General features: G+C 44.2%; 1 protein-coding gene across 4 annotated transcripts in view; it reads left to right on the top strand.

Annotated features, from left to right (window-relative positions):
• The first annotated feature begins 1,311 nt into the window (after positions 1-1,311).
• The window catches only part of LOC111952423 (core-binding factor subunit beta), a 40,518-nt gene continuing 23,766 nt past the window's right edge, over positions 1,312-18,063 (top strand). For 3 of the 4 annotated variants that reach the window (XM_023971070.2, XM_023971075.2, XM_023971073.2), the window contains exons 1-4: positions 1,313-1,557; positions 1,669-1,766; positions 2,337-2,423; positions 4,050-4,166. In XM_023971070.2, coding sequence (XP_023826838.1) covers positions 1,689-1,766; positions 2,337-2,423; positions 4,050-4,166 — 282 coding nt within the window. In that variant the 5' untranslated portion in view covers positions 1,313-1,557; positions 1,669-1,688. Of the gene's footprint in view, positions 1,558-1,668; positions 1,767-2,336; positions 2,424-4,049; positions 4,167-18,063 lie in introns of all 4 variants that reach the window. The other variant, XM_023971072.2, reaches the window with a different exon arrangement.

Genomic DNA, 18,063 nt, shown 5'->3' with positions numbered 1-18,063 from the left:
CATCATCACACTTGGAGCAAACATTGTTTTTCAAAACATTGTAACCACCAGTGTGTCCGAGGCGTTAGAGAATTAATGTTGTACAACATTGAAAGCAGTGGAAAACTTTATTTAGTGAAGTAATAACTTTAATCCTTCGAACAGGACGAGGACGTCTGTACATGGTCTCTCTTCATTGTGTTGCTCTTGCTTTCCCTCAGTGTTTTTCTCCCAATCCCTGTCCCCTCCCTCAGTCCTCAGGGAGACTAGTTAAAAACACATACTCCAAACATTTTACAACATTAGTCATCTATTTTCTATGAGTTTCTTTTAATCAGAATTATCTACATAAATGTAATGAATTAGTATATGTGGTTAAGTATAGTAATAAACTCCTCTAAGTTAATTGTTTTGTTTACAGTAAAAGAATCATGATTGGTGCTGTTTAGTAACTGGAATGACGTTTTGCTACATTTCATTTCACCGGCAAGTTATTATATGCCTTGTAGCCATTGCATAATCTTGCAATCATTCCTAAGGGAGGGCTTGAGTTTGCCAATATGTTCTACGAGATCATACAAATCATAATCATCATCATTAAGAGGACAGTAAAAACAAAGATGATATTTAGGATCATAAAGTTATGTGTGTGTGTGTGTGTGTGTGTGTGTGTGTGTGTGTGTGTGTGTGTGTGTGTGTGTGTGTGTGTGTGTGTGTGTGTGTGTGTGTGTGTGTGTGTGTGTGTGTGTGTGTGTGTTGTGGGTGTGTGTGAGCAGAGAGAGAGAAGAGAGAGAGAGAGAGAGAGAGAGAGAGAGAGAGACGAGAGAGAGAGAGAGAGAGAGAGAGAGAGAGAGAGAGAGAGAGAGAGAGCAGGGGGGTTTTAGATCACAGTGTCTCAACAGTCCCAATTGTCAACAAGAGGGTGCTGCCCTTGGCCTTGATTGATATAAGGAGAGGACTGAGTTTTCAAAACATAAGCTTTACATGCAGCAAATTTCCAGGAATTCTCATCTTCTAAGACATTAGGCTACACTCATATATGCCTTTTCATGTGCCTCCCATCAAAAAAATGAGCCTTGTATAATTGCAGAGGTTCAGAAGATTTGTCTTTTTCCAGAAGTCTTATGCCTATGGAAAAAGTTATTCACGATGTAAGCTTATGGTCCAAACAATTTACAAAGAGAGATGTGATTTGTTTTGTCTGTCTCTGGGCTAAGGAACATGAGACATGGACGCATACATAGCATGAAAGCTCTTGCTCTCTGAAGTCTTGGTGAGTTATACGCTTGCGCACTAGGGATCAGTAGTGAGGAGAATTGTGAATGGGGGGAGTATTTTTGGTGTACAGTCATAAGTCGGACTCCGAGGAGCCAGGAAGTAACTCAGAACCATGCAGCGCGACTGATAAAGTCGAGAGAGCGGGCGTTTGTTGTCAGTGGACAGGGATCATACGCTTCAGGGTGAAAGGGAATTATAGCCAATTGCGAAATTGAGCCTAATCCATTGCAGTGGCAGAGACTGACCGCTCAGTAGTTCCGATTTGAGAGCAGGGAGAGATCACCACCCTGCTTCAATAAGGTAAATATCACATTAGCACATTGCTACACACCCCATCAAAAAAGACGGAAGAGAATAAAATCAGGATTGCAAAGGTTTTTCTTTCTCACAAACAATTAATATTAACAAAAGTTTATCAGCAAAGCTTCAAGATGCCTCGGGTGGTCCCGGATCAAAGGAGCAAGTTTGAAAACGAAGAGTTCTTCAGGAAACTCAGTCGGGAGTGCGAGGCAAGTCTATTCATTGGATACATTTTATCTGGTGGCGAAACAAAGTAGCTCATAACGTGGAAATGCACGTTGCGCTGATAGAGACCCAACTCTATCTTGCCTTTTACTGAAAGATATTGATGTTTTCCAAATATCAATATGAAAGCACTGTTGATTTTATGTGATACGTTTTTTCATATTTTAATGTCTAAATACACTTTTCAAAAAAGAGGAAGGAGACAGTTATGAAATTGTGTTTCGTTTTGGTTTGTTGTAAGTCTGTCAACTCATCTGAGTCGCGTATCACAGCCCGATGCTCTGACATTCACGTTGACTGACTCATGGCTAATGTAGTTTACAATCATTTCCCATCATTTATCATTTCAAATGGCTAAATGGAGATGAATGAATTTTCTTTGATGCCTCTGGATTTAAAGACTTAATAAAAATAAAGGTGTCTCAAATTCAAAATCTTGAAAGTGAACCATGATCAATGACATTCACAGTAAAGTTTATTCTTTTTAATTAGGCCATGTGTTTTTTTTCTCTGAGATTAACTTTATTGATGCATTTGATCCTTCCTATTTTCAGATAAAATACACAGGGTTCCGAGACAGACCGCATGAGGAGAGGCAAGCCAGGTTTCACACCGCTTGTAGGGACGGTCGTTCAGAAATAGTGAGTAAACCATTTATGTTCAGCATACAACTCTTGAGATAATAACACTATAATCAGACATCATTACACTAACCTTGAGTTTATGTCAATATTTTGCGTAAATAGACACCCAGAACTAGACATTTTACATCAGCCAAAACATTACTTCCTCCTTTATTCTCTAACAAACAAAACAAAAACATCCTCTTAATATTAATTTCACTAAAATTACATTATACTATAATATGATCTGTTCACTGTCCAGAAATGTCATAAGCCTGTGTATCAGGTGTCCTACAGACAAGGCTATTAAGGTCTGCCTCTGTCTCAATAGTCTTTTGAGGAGAGAAACCGACATGGCCATTTGACAATGAGGGAAGTCAGGACAGAGCTGGGCTGGCGGGCCTGCCCGTGGCTACTTAAAACGGTCATTCTTCTCACTCCCTTTTTCAGTCGTAATATTTTCACGTTGTCTACTGTACGTGCTGTAATAAAGTAAAATGTAGTATTGATTTTATGTAGGCCTAACACTTTTATTCTTAGAGTAGCCTAAAATTACACTCTTGTTGAGTCTGATTGTTTCATATTTTTGGTAAAGTTATTCAAATCAAGGATTGTCTTTATGGCATGAAATAATAAAGTGACAAGGTAGTGTATCCAAATTCAATTACATTTTCAGACAAACAGATTCGAAAAGATATTCACAATAATAACATTGTGACTAGGCCTACTTGTAATTAGTTATTTTCTGTGATTGAAGTATTTTGAAGCATTATGTTACTGTCTGTCCAAACCTACCATTCACCCGAGTGTGTCTATTTCAAAATGATATTATTCTGACAGAGAAAGACATTAGAAATGATCATCACCGTACCTCAAATTTTAGTAAATTAAATAAATGCAAAGGACTTTGTTAATTCAATAAGGCAGAATAGTAATACACAATAGTTGTATTACTTGTATTATGAACATGTGCTATGTTCCTAAAGCCTTAGTAATTACATGGTAATGACACTGTATTTTGTGTTAGTATATGTTGTGTGCATCCTGCCCGTGTTGTGTTTTTCCTATATTATGTTTGAAGTAATGCTATGAAAACAATACAAAACATTGTGTCCATATTTGGAGCTCAGTTGTTTTAAATCTTTGTCTATGTGCCAGTAAATTCCATGACATCAACCACGCACAGGGAGCCTGGAATCATTGGAAAGCCAAGTAATGTAAAAAGCCTAATTTAATAAATGAAATCAAAATTAATCATAGGCCATTTGTCATTAGTGTCAGTGCAGGGTCTGCTTTTAAACTATTATCGATTTTCTTGTCCTGTCTTTCTTACTGTATTCCTCCTATCTCTCACTCACTCCATCTCCCTCTCCTTCAGTCTCTTTCTCTTTCCTAAAGTCAGTTCACTATAGCCCAGTATTCCAACATTGTGTTGGTAAAATAGAATCAGATGTGCGTAACTCTATACTTCAAATAGAGAAAATGATGACTCTTGTGTTTTTTCCCTTTTTTTTCTGAGTGCTGGGAGCCCTGGCCCTGGCTCCAGGCACTCGTCTCTCTGATGTGAAAAAGAAATGACGGGCTGCATAATTTATGCTCGGGCCCAGCGTTCTGATCCTGTTTGTATTGATTTCCCTCTAAAAGGCTTTTGTGGCGACGGGCACCAACCTCTCGCTGCAGTTCTTCCCAGCCAACTTGCACGGGGAGCAGAGGCAGACGCCCACACGAGAGTATGTGGACTTTGATCGGGAGACGGGAAAGGTAATCCTGACATCTCTCTCTTTTCTTTTCTCTCTTATTCTCTCTTCTCTTTTCTCCTCTCTCTAATCTCATCTGTTCATTTCTCCTGAGAGGTGATTTAGGTTAACCTCTTAACGATTTGTCTCTGACGTACTCATCCATGACACTCTTTTTATTTCCCTGGCATTTCTGTAAACTCATGTAACCACACAATAATGATCTGTAAACAGCTTGGTATAGGCATTGAGGTATTCCTAGCATTTTTCACTCAAAATTGAGGTTGAATCTCACGACAGTTTGATTGAATCCAGGCTGTTGATTCAGAGTGATATGTTCTCTGGTTGGGATAAACCCTAGGCTTTCTGTAAGATGTRATCGCTTCACATGGAGCACGCTAAACATCACCCTGCCCTGCCGTCCACTAAAAAAACGACTTTTCTCCTCAATTCAATATTTCACTGTTCCTACTTTCCTTTATTTTTTAAACATGCCCATTTTTCTCACTGTAATTCCAACACATTCTACCAACTCAATGAATACACGACTACAGTATGTGGTTTCTTTCAAAGCCATAGGGATGGAAGATGGTGACAATGTTCCAACCATAGAAATACAATCCTATAGTAATCATATAGTAATAGTATAGTACAATATATGTATAGTAATTATATAGTAAAGCCTTGCTGCTCCTGTGATTCAGATACTACTACAGGCGTGTTAAGGTGATACTGCCATGACACCTGAGAGCCCATGGGACTTTCTCCAGGTCCTGCCAACTCTGTTAGTGTCACTAAAGAACCGAATAAAGTGGGTCATAAATTGATTATCTGAACCATTAAACACCCCTGTCTGATCACATCCCTTCCATTTCCCAGAGAGAGCTCAATAAAACTATGGAAATGCTTAATCTTTTAGCCCTGAAAATTTTACTAGTCATTGTATAAAGATGACCTAAAGCGATAACATTTTAGATACAAATATTTACCAAAAGTTTAGATATGGACTCTTAAAACTTGAATTCCCCCTTGACACCTTTGTTTTAATGGTGCAGTGTTTAGAAGGATTGTATTTTTTGTTACTGTTTTGTTTGTGTATTAATTTGGTCCCCTGGAGACCTCGTAGTTGTTGCCGTACGTATGGTGTGCCAGAGGCCCCTGTTCACGGACAGTGCCTCGCTGAAATGTGCTCATTAAAAATGCATCCTTGGGAAATCGATGGACCTTTCGGCCCAAGGCTGACGGACTAATCTTTGCCCGTTAATTATTTAAAAAGGCGTGACGGGGAGTTGTCAGGCATGCCGGGCACTTTACAGATGACGCGCTGGGTGTACGGGGCAGGGCCTGATAGTAATCCTATCCCTTGTCACCTCTAGCAGGCTCAGGGCCATGCAGCTTTAATGAGCCCTGGGCCCTCCGTCCCTCTGCCGCTCCGCATCCAACATAAACCCCACGGAGCTCCCAGTCACACCATCACTGTCACCGTACACACACAAGCACACACACAACACACACAAACCCAAACCACCCACACACCACCACACACACACACACACACACACACACACACACACACACACACACACACACACACACACACACACACACACACACACACACACACACACACACACACACACACCACACACACACACACACACACACACACAAACACGCACACAAGCACACAAGCACACACAAACACACACACACACACCCACATACACAAACACAAAACACACACACACATATGCACACACACGCACTTACCCCCAACAGCACATGGCTGATCCTTTGCACCTCCATCAACATTTCAGTATCCAGTGAACTATCAGCACGCGTCGTATTCTCATGTTGCAACATTGGAGAACAGGGCTCAATTATTAGCTTGGATTTCTTCTCGACCCTTTCCACAATGCTGTGTAGTCATCAGGCTTCTTCATTTAGGTAGTAAATCCCTAGACAGGTGCTACTGCTCTGCTCGTTGACATGAATACTTATCTTTAGGAACTGAGGTGGAACTTATTTGGAGAACTTCTGATTTTTCTCTGGGCTCCCCCCCATCCCTCCCTCTCTCCCTCTRTCTAACTCCCTGCAGACCAGTGGTGTCAGGCTGGAAGAGATGTTGCGTACGCTGCAACCTCTGCTCTTAATTACTCTGATTGTTAACCTTTTACACAAACACATCTCACACTGCCTGGCTAGGAGATGTTAATAGACTGAATGAAAACCCCAAAGAATGTCTGCAGTGAAAGTGAAAGTGTGTGCCGTGGGGTCGGAAGAGGAAATGTGACATTTTACTGAAATATACCAGGTCAACAGGCCTGCGTCTGTTGCTCTATGAATTGAATCAATTGAAAAAAGTCTGAAATAAAATAGAAAATTGTAGAGGCGAAATATTGAAGCTAAGTCCTTTAGCTAGTGGAATCTGGACTGTATGATTTGGCAAAGCATCCTTGCCAAGCTGTTTTCATGAGGGAACTGTCCAGGTGTAGCCTATGGATACATCAGCCATGTCTCACTATGGCATGATCCCCCTATTCCCAGTTGAAGTGTGAGGTCCATAAAGAGCATATAGCATACAGCTCTTTCCTCACCGCCACCCAACGCCAGTCCAGAGTAACAGATGAATAGGGAACAGTTATAATAATCTTTCCATGAAAAGTGAGTGATTTTATGGGTCTTGCCATTTTTGATTGATGGAGTCAGAACCAACCCCAGCTCAGTGTGAGCCCTGGGACTCGCTGTCTCTGTCTGTCTCCTTTCTCTGGGACCCTCTCCCTCTCTCACACACACTCTCTCTCTCTCTCTTCTTGTCCCTCTCACTCTCTTTTTCTCTCTCTCTTTCACTCTCTTTCTCACTTTCACTCTCTCTTGGTCTCTCTTTAGGTCTCAATCTCTCTCTTCTGGTCTCTCTCTCACTTCGCTTTTTAGGTCTCTCTCTCTCATTTCTCTCTCGTGCGCGAGTGAATAAACCATTGCGTTCCTCCATCCTTCCCCCACACCCCCTCGTTCTCCTCCTCCCTCATTTGAAAACACAGGCGGTGCCAGCGGAACGGGGCCAGTTTAAACTTGGCCGCTGGCGGGGGACAGTAGTATTATCTGAGTGGGGCGGTGAGCCCTGCTCCACTGGAGCCCCCGCAGTAGAGCTTAAGTACAGGCTCCGAGTGTCACTACAGGCTAATGGGAACCAGCTGTGTGGGAGGTTAATTTTAGCGGTAGCTAGCAGGGACCGGGGAGGAGCAGTTAACTCTGTCCCAGCCAGGGGCTCCCGGTTGTGGACTGCCTCGTACCGGGTCACTGGTCAGTCCCATGAATCTTCCACACTGCCCTAATGGCCATGGACTCTGACTCTGAGTCATGGCCATACAAGTCCTACCTTAAATTCATTAGATTGGAGGGACAAATGATAGCTAACAGTGCCTTTAGAGAATCATCAGACAGAAATGAATACACAGCAGCATACTGTTCAAAATTCACAGAGCAGAACAGGAAGTTGTATAACTGCCACAGGAACATTGAGAGAAGGCCAGTGGAGTAGAGTCCTTAAATCAGGTTTTCTTACTGTGACAGGCAGCAGAAGTGCAGAGCGTTTGAACTGCTACAGTAGCAGACAGGAGGAGGGGGATGATTCATTGTGTCTRAGTAAATTATTAATCTGCTCCAAGTGAAGTTTGCTTAGCTCAGACAAGAGCTCAGAGAGGTAGTGGGTCTCTGATGAAGATCCTCCATTTGTGCTTTGTTGTAATGGAACTCCATGGATACTGATGACTCACCATGGGATTGAAGAATATATTTGTCAAGAACCTCTACACAGAGTACAGTGAGTACCTGGACTGAAGTCCTGCCCATTTGATGTAATAGGGTTTTTACTGTAACAGAGAGAGAAGGCAATACAGACTCTTATACAGTGGCGATTTTAGCACGTACATCCTGGTGGGGCAAACAAAAACTAAAATTGGGGTATGCATGCCAAGAAAGCCACTACACAACACAACACTAAACAATACATTAATTACACTATAACGGTGACAAATGGTGCCCACAAACTGTTAGAGCCTACATAAAGCTGTCCCAACAGCAGTCCCAACACCTTACCACTGCTACACCTGGCTATCAGTGGAGCCTTGTCTGGCAGCGAAYCAGTTCATTCAGCCTCATTTACTGCCTTTAAAAAAACATGGCTGATATGGTTGATCCTCTTAAGGATCGGACCCTTTTTTCAATTTTCATCTAAAATAACATACCCAAATGTAGGAACCCAGGTCCTACATTTGAATATAAAAATTGATTTTATCAAACAAAACTATGCTACATTTAATCTCTGGAACCCTCAGGATGACAAATCAGAGCAAGATTACTGAATGTAAGTACATTATTTACCTTCAGAGGTGAATGTATCAAACCAGTTGCCGTGATACAAGTTTTTTGTTGTTGTGCACTCTCCTCAAACAATAGCATGGCATTTTTTCACTGTAATAGCTACTGTAAATTGGACAGTGCAGTTAGATTAACAATAATTTAAGCTTTTTGTCCATATAAGACATGTCTATGTCCTGGAAAGTTTGCTGTTACTTACAACGTCATTCTAGTCACCTTACCGCACATTAGCAACAACTGTCCCGGTATAAGGGACACCTATCCCATAGATCCTAAAGAGGTTTTAAACAAATGTGGTTTCTACTGACAATTGCGATGTACAAACTATGGCATAAAGGAACGACAAGTGGATAAGAGGCAATCCGTAATTTTGATTAAGACATTAATGAGCGAGCTAGGATGGACGTAGTCAATATAACTATTAGTTCAGCACTTTTGAAACGTACAGCGACAGAATTCAGAACATGGGCCGTTCTTACAGTGTTCTCCCTGTACGCCAAGTCAGAACCGTAGGATAAATAAAGGGGGCACATAAGCAGACAATGAAAGCTCTTACAATATTCAATGATTACATTTCTCTAAAGCAGGTTATAGGCTACATGTGCACCACCAAGTCAGAACAGTAGGCGAAATTAGGACGGGAAACGGGACCAAATTATTAGGGTGAGGCACATGGGCTACTAACAGCTTACTACACAACATACACTTAGTATTACTTTCTTAGCTACAGTATACATATCTCCCTGGCATATTACATAATTTATGCAGCAGCATACAAGACATATTTGGACTCACCTTGTTGTGCTGTGCTCACTTGAACAGGAAGGTGGCGCGGTGGTACTACTTGGGCAAATTTTGTCATCAAACTTTGTCATCAAAGTCTGGCATTCTCTGCATTTATGTTGCTTTCAAGACAACTGGGAACTCTGAAAAAAACAAGGTTGAATCATGATGATGTCAGTAATCTTCAGGTCATAGCTCTAGAAAGAGGCCCGAGTTCCCGACTTACAATTCCGAGTTCTGCCCCTCCTGTCCTGAAATACGGGTCGCCACTGCTCTTATATATGAACACTCCTCAACTTTAACTCAATCTTGTTGAAATTGGAGACTTTTAGGGTTTTGGAGCAGGGTTCAGCTGTAATGGTTTAAGAGATCTGGTGTTTGGCCTCTTCTCCATATCCCCCTCTGCTCTGTTCATCCGTAGAGCTTGTGTGTGGTTTCCTTTTATGCAAAGCAGAAATTGGGTCCATCTGCATGGCCATGCCAGAAAGTTGGTTTTGGCCCCCCCCCCCCCCCCACTGATTGGTTGAGAGCTCCTGATATAGTCTCCTTGTTACAGACCCTCCAGAGTGTCTGCTACTCTATTATATTGTGTTAAGAGCTTAAAGCACAAATACATGAAGAAGTCGTAGAATGACTCCTAAACCTTTCAGCTACAGCCTGGTAAATGTGAAAGTCACTTCTGCTGGTTAACAGCAGTAATGCATAGCGGGATTGTGTAGGTGTGTTGTTATCTGACATGGGGCCAGAACTGAGAAGAGAGCGAGCAGGCCCTTAACGTGGACCGATACGAGGCAGGGCCTCAGAGGCAGCAGACTATAAATCTTCGGCCTGTCTCTGGATGTAAGAATGTTCGCTCGGGGCATATAGCACAGGGAAGATTCACAGTAAATTAATCCATTATGAAAGGGACTTCAGTCAGAGCGTCACCACAGGAATTGCAGTTTTAATAGTTTTGTGTTAAAGCTTATTCCCAAGACCAGCCAGTGTGTTTGTGTGTCTGTGTATGTGTGTGTGCGTATGTATGTGTTTGTCTGCCATAGCACTGCACTTACGGAGCCAATCTCCATATTAATGACGCGTCATGTGCCACAAAACATGGTCTTGAGCTGCATGGCGCCAGCTTGACAGTTAACCTTGTTACAGAGCAGAGAGGGGGGAACAGCTGACAGTTAAACCTGTTACAGAGCCAGAGAGGGGGGAACAGCTTGACAGTTAACCCTGTTACAGAGCCAGAGAGGGGGAACAGCTTGACATGTTAACCTTGTTACAGAGCCAGAGAGGGGACTAGCTTGACAGTTAACCCTTGTTACAGAGCCAGAGAGGGGGAACAGCTTGACAGTTAACCTGTTACAGAGCCAGAGGGGGGGGAACAGCTTGACGTTAACCTTGTTACAGAGCCAGAGAGGGGAAAGCTTGACAGTTAAACCTTGTTACAGACCAGAGAGGAACAGCTGACAGTTAACCTTGTTACAGAGCCAGAGAGGGGGAACAGCTGACTGTTAACCTTGTTACAGAGCCAGAGAGGGGGGAACAGCTTGACAGTAACTTGTTACAGAGCCGAGAGGGGGGAACAGCTTGACAGTTAACCCTGTTACAGAGCCAGAGAGGGGGGAACAGCTTGACAGTTAACCTTGTTACAGAGCCAGAGAGGGGGGAACAGCTTGACAGTTAACCTTGTTACAGAGCCAGACAGGGGGGAACAGCTTGACTGTAACCTTGTTACAGAGGCAGAGAGGGGGAACAGCTTGACAGTTAACCCTTGTACAGAGCCAGAGAGGGGGGAACAGCTTGACAGTTAACCTTGTTACAGAGCCAGAGGGGGGAACAGCTTGACGTTAACCCTGTTACAGAGCAGAGGGGGGAACAGCTTGACAGTTAACCTGTTACAGAGCCAGAGAGGGGGAACAGCTTGACAGTTAACCTTGTTACAGAGCCAGACAGGGGGGAACGCTTGACTGTTAACCTTGTACAGAGCCAGAGAGGGGGAACAGCTTGACAGTTAACCCTGTTACAGAGCCAGAGAGGGAACAGCTTGACAGTTAACCTTGTTACAGAGCCAGAGAGGGGGGAACAGCTTGACAGTTAACCCTGTTACAGAGCCAGAGAGGGGGGAACAGCTTGACAGTTAACCTTGTTACAGAGCAGAAGGGGGGAACAGCTTGACAGTTAACCCTGTTACAGAGTCAGAGAGGGGGAACAGCTTGACAGTAACCCTGTTACAGAGTCAGAGAGGGGGAACAGCTTGACAGTTAACCCTGTTACAGAGTCAGAGAGGGGAACAGCTTGACAGTTAACCTTGTTACAGAGTCAGAAGGGGGAACAGCTTGACAGTTAACCTGTTACAGAGTCAGAGAGGGGAACAGCTTGACAGTTAACCTGTTACAGCGCCAGAGGAGGGAACAGCTGACAGTTAACCTGTTACAGAGCCAGAGAGGGGGAACAGCTTGACAGTTAACCTTGTTACAGAGTCAGAGAGGGGGAACAGCTTGACAGTTAACCTGTTACAGAGTCAGAGAGGGGGAACAGCTTGACAGTTAACTGTTACAGAGTCAGAGAGGGGGAACAGCTTGACAGTTAACCTTGTACAGAGTCAGAGAGGGGAACAGCTTGACGTTAACCCCGTTACAGAGTCAGAGAGGGGGAACAGCTTGACAGTTAACCCTGTTACAGAGTCAGAGAGGGGGAACAGCTTGACAGTTAACCCTGTTACAGAGTCAGAGAGGGGAACAGCTTGACAGTTAACCCTGTTACAGAGTCAGAGAGGGGGAACAGCTTGACAGTAACCCTGTTACAGAGTCAGAGAGGGGGAACAGCTTGACAGTTAACCCTGTTACAGAGTCAGAGAGGGGGAACAGCTGACAGTTAACCCTGTTTACAGAGTCAGAGAGGGGGAACAGCTTGACAGTTACCCTGTTACAGAGTCAGAGAGGGGGAACAGCTTGACAGACCCTGTTACAGAGTCAGAGAGGGGGAACAGCTTGACAGTTAACCCTGTTACAGAGTCAGAGAGGGAACAGATTGACAGTTAACCCTGTTACAGAGCCAGAGAGGGGGAACAGCTTGACAGTTAACCTTGTTACAGAGTCAGAGAGGGGGAACAGCTTGACAGTTAACCCTGTTACAGAGTCAGAGAGGGGGAACAGCTTGACAGTTAACCTTGTTACAGAGTCAGAGAGGGGAACAGCTTGACAGTTACCCTGTTACAGAGTCAGAGAGGGGAACAGCTTGACAGTTAACCCTGTTACAGAGTCAGAGAGGGGAACAGCTTGACAGTTAACCTGTTACAGAGTCAGGGGGGAACAGCTTGACAGTTAACCTGTTACAGAGTCAGAGAGGGGGAACAGCTTGACAGTTAACCCTGTACAGAGTCCGAGAGGGGGGAACAGCTTGACAGTTAACCTTGTTACAGAGTCAGAGAGGGGAACAGCTTGACAGTTTAACCCTGTTACAGAGTCAGAGAGGGGAACAGCTTGACAGTTAACCTGTTACAGGCAGAGAGGGGGGAACAGCTTGACAGTTAACCCTGTTACAGAGCAGAGAGGGGGAACAGCTTGACAGTTAACCTGTTACAGAGTCAGAGAGGGGAACAGCTTGACAGTTAACCCTGTTACAGAGTCAGAGAGGGGAACAGCTTGACAGTTAACCTTGTTACAGAGTCAGAGAGGGGGGAACAGCTTGACAGTTAACCTTGTACGAGGTCAGAGAGGGGGACAGCTTGACAGTTAACCCTGTTACAGAGTCAGAGAGGGGGAACAGCTTGACAGTTAACCCTGTTACAGAGTCAGAGAGGGGAACAGCTTGACAGTTAACCCTGTTACAGAGTCAGAGAGGGGGAACAGCTTGACAGTTAACCCTGTTACAGAGTCAGAGAGGGGAACAGCTTGACAGTTAACCCTGTTACAGAGTCAGAGAGGGGGAACAGCTGTACAGTTAACCCTGTTACAGAGTCAGGAGAGGGAACAGCTTGAGTTAACCCTGTTACAGAGTCAGAGAGGGGGAACAGCTTGACAGTTAACCCTGTTACAGAGTCAGAGAGGGGGAACAGCTTGACAGTTAACCCGTTACAGAGGCAGAGAGGGGGAACAGTTGACAGTTAACCCTGTTACAGAGCAGAGAGGGGGAACAGCTTGACAGTTAACCTGTTACAGAGTCAGAGAGGGGGAACAGCTTGACAGTTAACCCTGTTACAGAGTCAGAGAGGGGAACAGCTTGACAGTTAACCTTGTACAGAGTCAGAGAGGGGAACAGCTTGACAGTTACCCTGTTACAGAGTCAGAGAGGGGGAACAGCTTGACAGTTAACCCTGTTACAGAGTCAGAGAGGGGGAACAGCTTGACAGTTAACCTGTTACAGAGTCAGAGAGGGGAACAGCTTGACAGTTAACCCTGTACAGAGTCAGAGAGGGGGAACAGCTTGACAGTTAACCCTGTTACAGAGTCAGAGAGGGGAACAGCTTGACAGTTAACCTGTTACAGAGTCAGAGAGGGGGAACAGCTTGACAGTTAACCCTGTTACAGAGTCAGAGAGGGGAACAGCTTGACAGTTAACCCTGTTACAGAGTCAGAGAGGGGAACAGCTTGACAGTTAACCTTGTTACAGAGTCAGAGAGGGGGAACAGCCTGACAGTTAACCCTGTTACAGAGTCAGAGAGGGGGAACAGCTTGACAGTTAACCCTGTTACAGAGTCAGAGAGGGGGAACAGCTTGACAGTTAACCTTGTTACAGAGCCAGAGAGGGGGAACAGCTTGACAGTTAACCCTGTTACAGAGTCAGAGAGGGGGAACAGCTTGACAGTTAACCCTGTTACAGATCGAAAAGGAACAGCTTGACAGTTAACCTGTTACAGAGCAGAGAGGGGGAACAGCTTGACAGTTAACCCTGTTACAGAGTCAGAGAGGGGAACAGCTTGACAGTTAACCCTGTTACAGAGTCAGAGAGGGGGACAGCTTGACAGTTAACCTGTTACAGAGCAGAGAGGGGGGAACAGCTTGACAGTTAACCCTGTTACGAGTACAGAGGGGAACAGCTTGACAGTTAACCCTGTTACAGAGTTCAGAGGGGGAACACTTGACAGTTAACCCTGTTACAGAGTCAGAGAGGGGAAACAGCTTGACAGTTAACCCTGTTACAGAGTCAGAGAGGGGGAACAGCTTGACAGTTAACCCTGTTACAGAGTCAGAGAGGGGGAACAGCTGACAGTTAACCCTGTTACAGAGTCAGAGAGGGGAACAGCTTGACAGTTAACCCTGTTACAGAGTCAGAGAGGGGGGAACAGCTGACAGTTAACCCTGTTACAGAGTCAGAGAGGGGGAACAGCTTGACAGTTAACCCTGTTACAGAGTCAGAGAGGGGAACAGCTTGACAGTTAACCCTGTTACAGAGTCAGAGAGGGGGGAACATTGACAGTAACCCTGTTACAGATCAGAGAGGGGGAACAGCTTGACAGTTAACCCTGTTACAGAGTCAGAGAGGGGGAACAGCTTGACAGTTAACCCTGTTACAGAGTCAGAGAGGGGAACAGCTTGACAGTTAACCCTGTTACAGAGTCAGAGAGGGGGAACAGTTGACAGTTAACCCTGTTACAGAGTCAGAGAGGGGGAACAGCTTGACTGTTAACCCTGTTACAGAGTCAGAGAGGGGGAACAGCTTGACAGTTAACCCTGTTACAGAGTCAGAGAGGGGGAACAGCTTGCTGCTGCTGGTGGTGGTTATTGAAGGGGGGAAAATGAGGAGCAGATGAATCTCTCCCATCTTCAGCCCCAACATGAAGCAGGGTGTGGTGCTTGGGAGGGGCTCTGAATTATCTCACAGAGCCACACAAATACACATTAATTGTTTGCTAAGTTTAAAGGTTATGAACTTAATGTCATAAAGCTACTATAGTTACTCCATATTCAGTTAATGTAGTTTATACTCAAGTCTAGCTGAAGTGAACCTGGTAGTAATGTGTGTATGATGGGGGAGGGGGTAGGGAAGCATCAGCCCTCACTCCTGACACTGATGAGGAGAGAGGCGACTGGGCAAAGGCCAGGGTGGAGGGAGGATGATGGACGAGCATTTCTGTGAGGAGCGCAGTGGTCCGGCTCGTTTTGCGGTGGGGGCTGTTGTTTCCATCTCCCTCAAACGGAAGCCGCTCCACTGGCAGATGACTTGTCAATGACATCATCAAAGTGAGCCCACTAATTGATTCCTGCTGCTCTGTCATGCCCATTGTTCACTGAGCCCTCCTCGTGTTCCTCTCATCTGATGTTGATTGTTTGATGTTTGTTAAAAAGAGGGGTTCTTTGTGTCCTTGGCTATGCCATGTCCTTTTGTTGAATGTTTTTTTTACAGAAATGCTCCTCTTTTGACTGTCTGTTGGGACAGAACTGTCTCTGCTGGGGAAAGAGAAGCTTTGTTTTTCCCAGCACTAGTCAATCATACTCCTGCCTCTATTTTTGCCATAGGGTTTTCATTATAGCTCCCAGCTCAAATTTCCACTTCCTTTATCCCAGGCCTCAGATCAATGACCACTCCCACGCTTTATTGTGGGGTACAAATATACTGAATGTCACATGGCTTCCTGAAAATGTTAATCTTACAGTAAAATGAAACAGTGGAGCTCTGGTTGTGCCCCCGAGTGGCGCAGTGGTCTAAGGCACTGTTTCTCAGTGCTAGAAGCGTCACTACAGACCTGGTTTGATTCCAGGCTGTATCACAACCGGTCGTGATTGGGAGTCCCATAGGGCGGCGCACAATTGGCCCAGTGTCGTCCGGGTTAGGGCTTCGCGGGGTAGGGCATCATTGTAAATAAGAATTTGTTCTCAACTGACTTTCCTAGTTAAATAAAGGTAAAAAATATATATTATAATAATAATACAAAAATACAAATACTACTTTCTAAGGATAAATGTGACATTTCACTATGATTTACGGTTCTGCTACCTACAGTAGCAATGTTAATTTCACAATGAAATGAGAGAGTGTGTTCACTCATAACTGGAGGAAGAATCTTTCTGCACCAGGAAGTAGTTTTTTTCAACGCTTCTAAATGAGCTCATATTTTATTAACAATGTGAAACTGATAAAAACTGAGGGCTGTTAATGTGCAACAAACAGCCTCTCAGCCCATAAAGCAGCAAGCTGTTTGAGACATCATCGGTCCATACAGACCCCATAAAGTCTTCAAACATCTATCTCTCAGTCTGAGGGTTAGCTAATAGCGAGAGTTACTAGACTTCTTGATTTTGTTTGTTTTCTTTATGCAGACATCACTCTTTTCCACCAGAAGTGATGACATTGCAGATGGAGTTGTTTCAGTTGACCACTCTCACCCCTTCCTCTCCTTCTCTCTCTCTCTCCTCCTGCCAATTAAAACATTTGATTTAATTTGTTTTCCCTTCACCTTGCCCTCCAGAGTAATAAACATTCCATGATGCTGTGGAATTACTCAACTGATTCTGATTCATGGGAGTTTGGAACATGGGGACTTGTTGTAAATCACCTAACAGGATGGTGATGTTGCATCTGAGCAGATCACTTATTCACCATTTCATGAAGGGATTAAATATGAATTACACTAAATTGTTCCTCCGTAAATGTAATGGATGGATAGTCCAGATGAGTAGGTGAAAGACTTCAGTGTCTGTGTTTGTACTGAAGTAAGTCTGAGACTCCCCACCCTTCCTACATCCCACTGAGTGGGAGCAGTCAGACAGTGTTGTCTAGGAGGGAGGAGAGGGAAGCATCCTGCTTGGGGATTTGATTCTCCAGGACTGTCAGGACACAGGTGAGAAATACAGCGTGTATGTGCCGACTGCATTCCTGGTCACTATTCCAGGAACTATGTTCTCTCCCGGCCGCAGGGGGGGACAAGTGTGGTCACCTGGCCCGGAGGACCGTCTCTCTGCCTCCAACCTGACTGTGATGGGTGCCTCAGTGGGAGGGGCCAAGGGCCCCCCTACAACCCAGTATTTCCTGTACAGAGGGAAAATGGCAGATGTGAAACTTGACTTGGGTCCAAGTATAGCTAGAGGGCCTGAGAATTCAAGTCCCTTAAGATGCTCTTGGCAAGCCTGCCGATTCTTTATTTTGTCTGTCCTCACCTCTTCCCATGAAAACTGAGCCATCACTTTCTTTTGAAATGATAATATTCTTCTTGTGTATTTCTATCCAGTATATTATTAATTTGTTCATTTATTGTTGTAAATGTAGTTAATTAATTACTTTTAGATTATAACAATTCCATATTCAAAATATATGTTTATATTAGTGTCTGTGACTATCTGATGTGACTTCTCAACGTCCTCTGGGGTTTTGTAGACTCAGCCATTTCTCCCCTGCAGCCTCTGCAGTATGTCCCAGCAGCCCCTGCACTATGTCCCTGCTCTCCCATTCTCCTGTGGTTAGAAACTTCATCCAAATGCTGGATTTGCCTTTGCATGATATTTACTTAAGTTAATGTATGTCTTTACTGCCTCAGAAACCCGGATCCGGGAGCACCCCCCACCCCCACACACTAATTAGCATACCTAGCATAGCTTCAAAAGTAGATAGTAGCATCTAAATATCATTAAATCACAAGTCCAAGACACCAGATGAAAGATACAGATCTTGTGAATAAAGCCACCATTTCAGATTTTTAAAATGTGTTACAGGGAAGACAAAATATGTAAATCTATTAGCTAAACACGTTAGCAAAATACACCACTATTCTAACTCCATCAGTTTCTTACTCCTTCAGTGCTATCACCAATTCGGCTCAACTAAGAATCTCTCTG

This window comes from Salvelinus sp. IW2-2015, linkage group LG26 (genome assembly GCF_002910315.2).
Source record: "Salvelinus sp. IW2-2015 linkage group LG26, ASM291031v2, whole genome shotgun sequence".
Lineage (NCBI taxonomy): Eukaryota > Metazoa > Chordata > Actinopteri > Salmoniformes > Salmonidae > Salvelinus > Salvelinus sp. IW2-2015.
The sequence above is the reverse complement of the archived record's forward strand: the minus strand, read 5'-3'. Positions and strand labels throughout refer to the sequence as shown.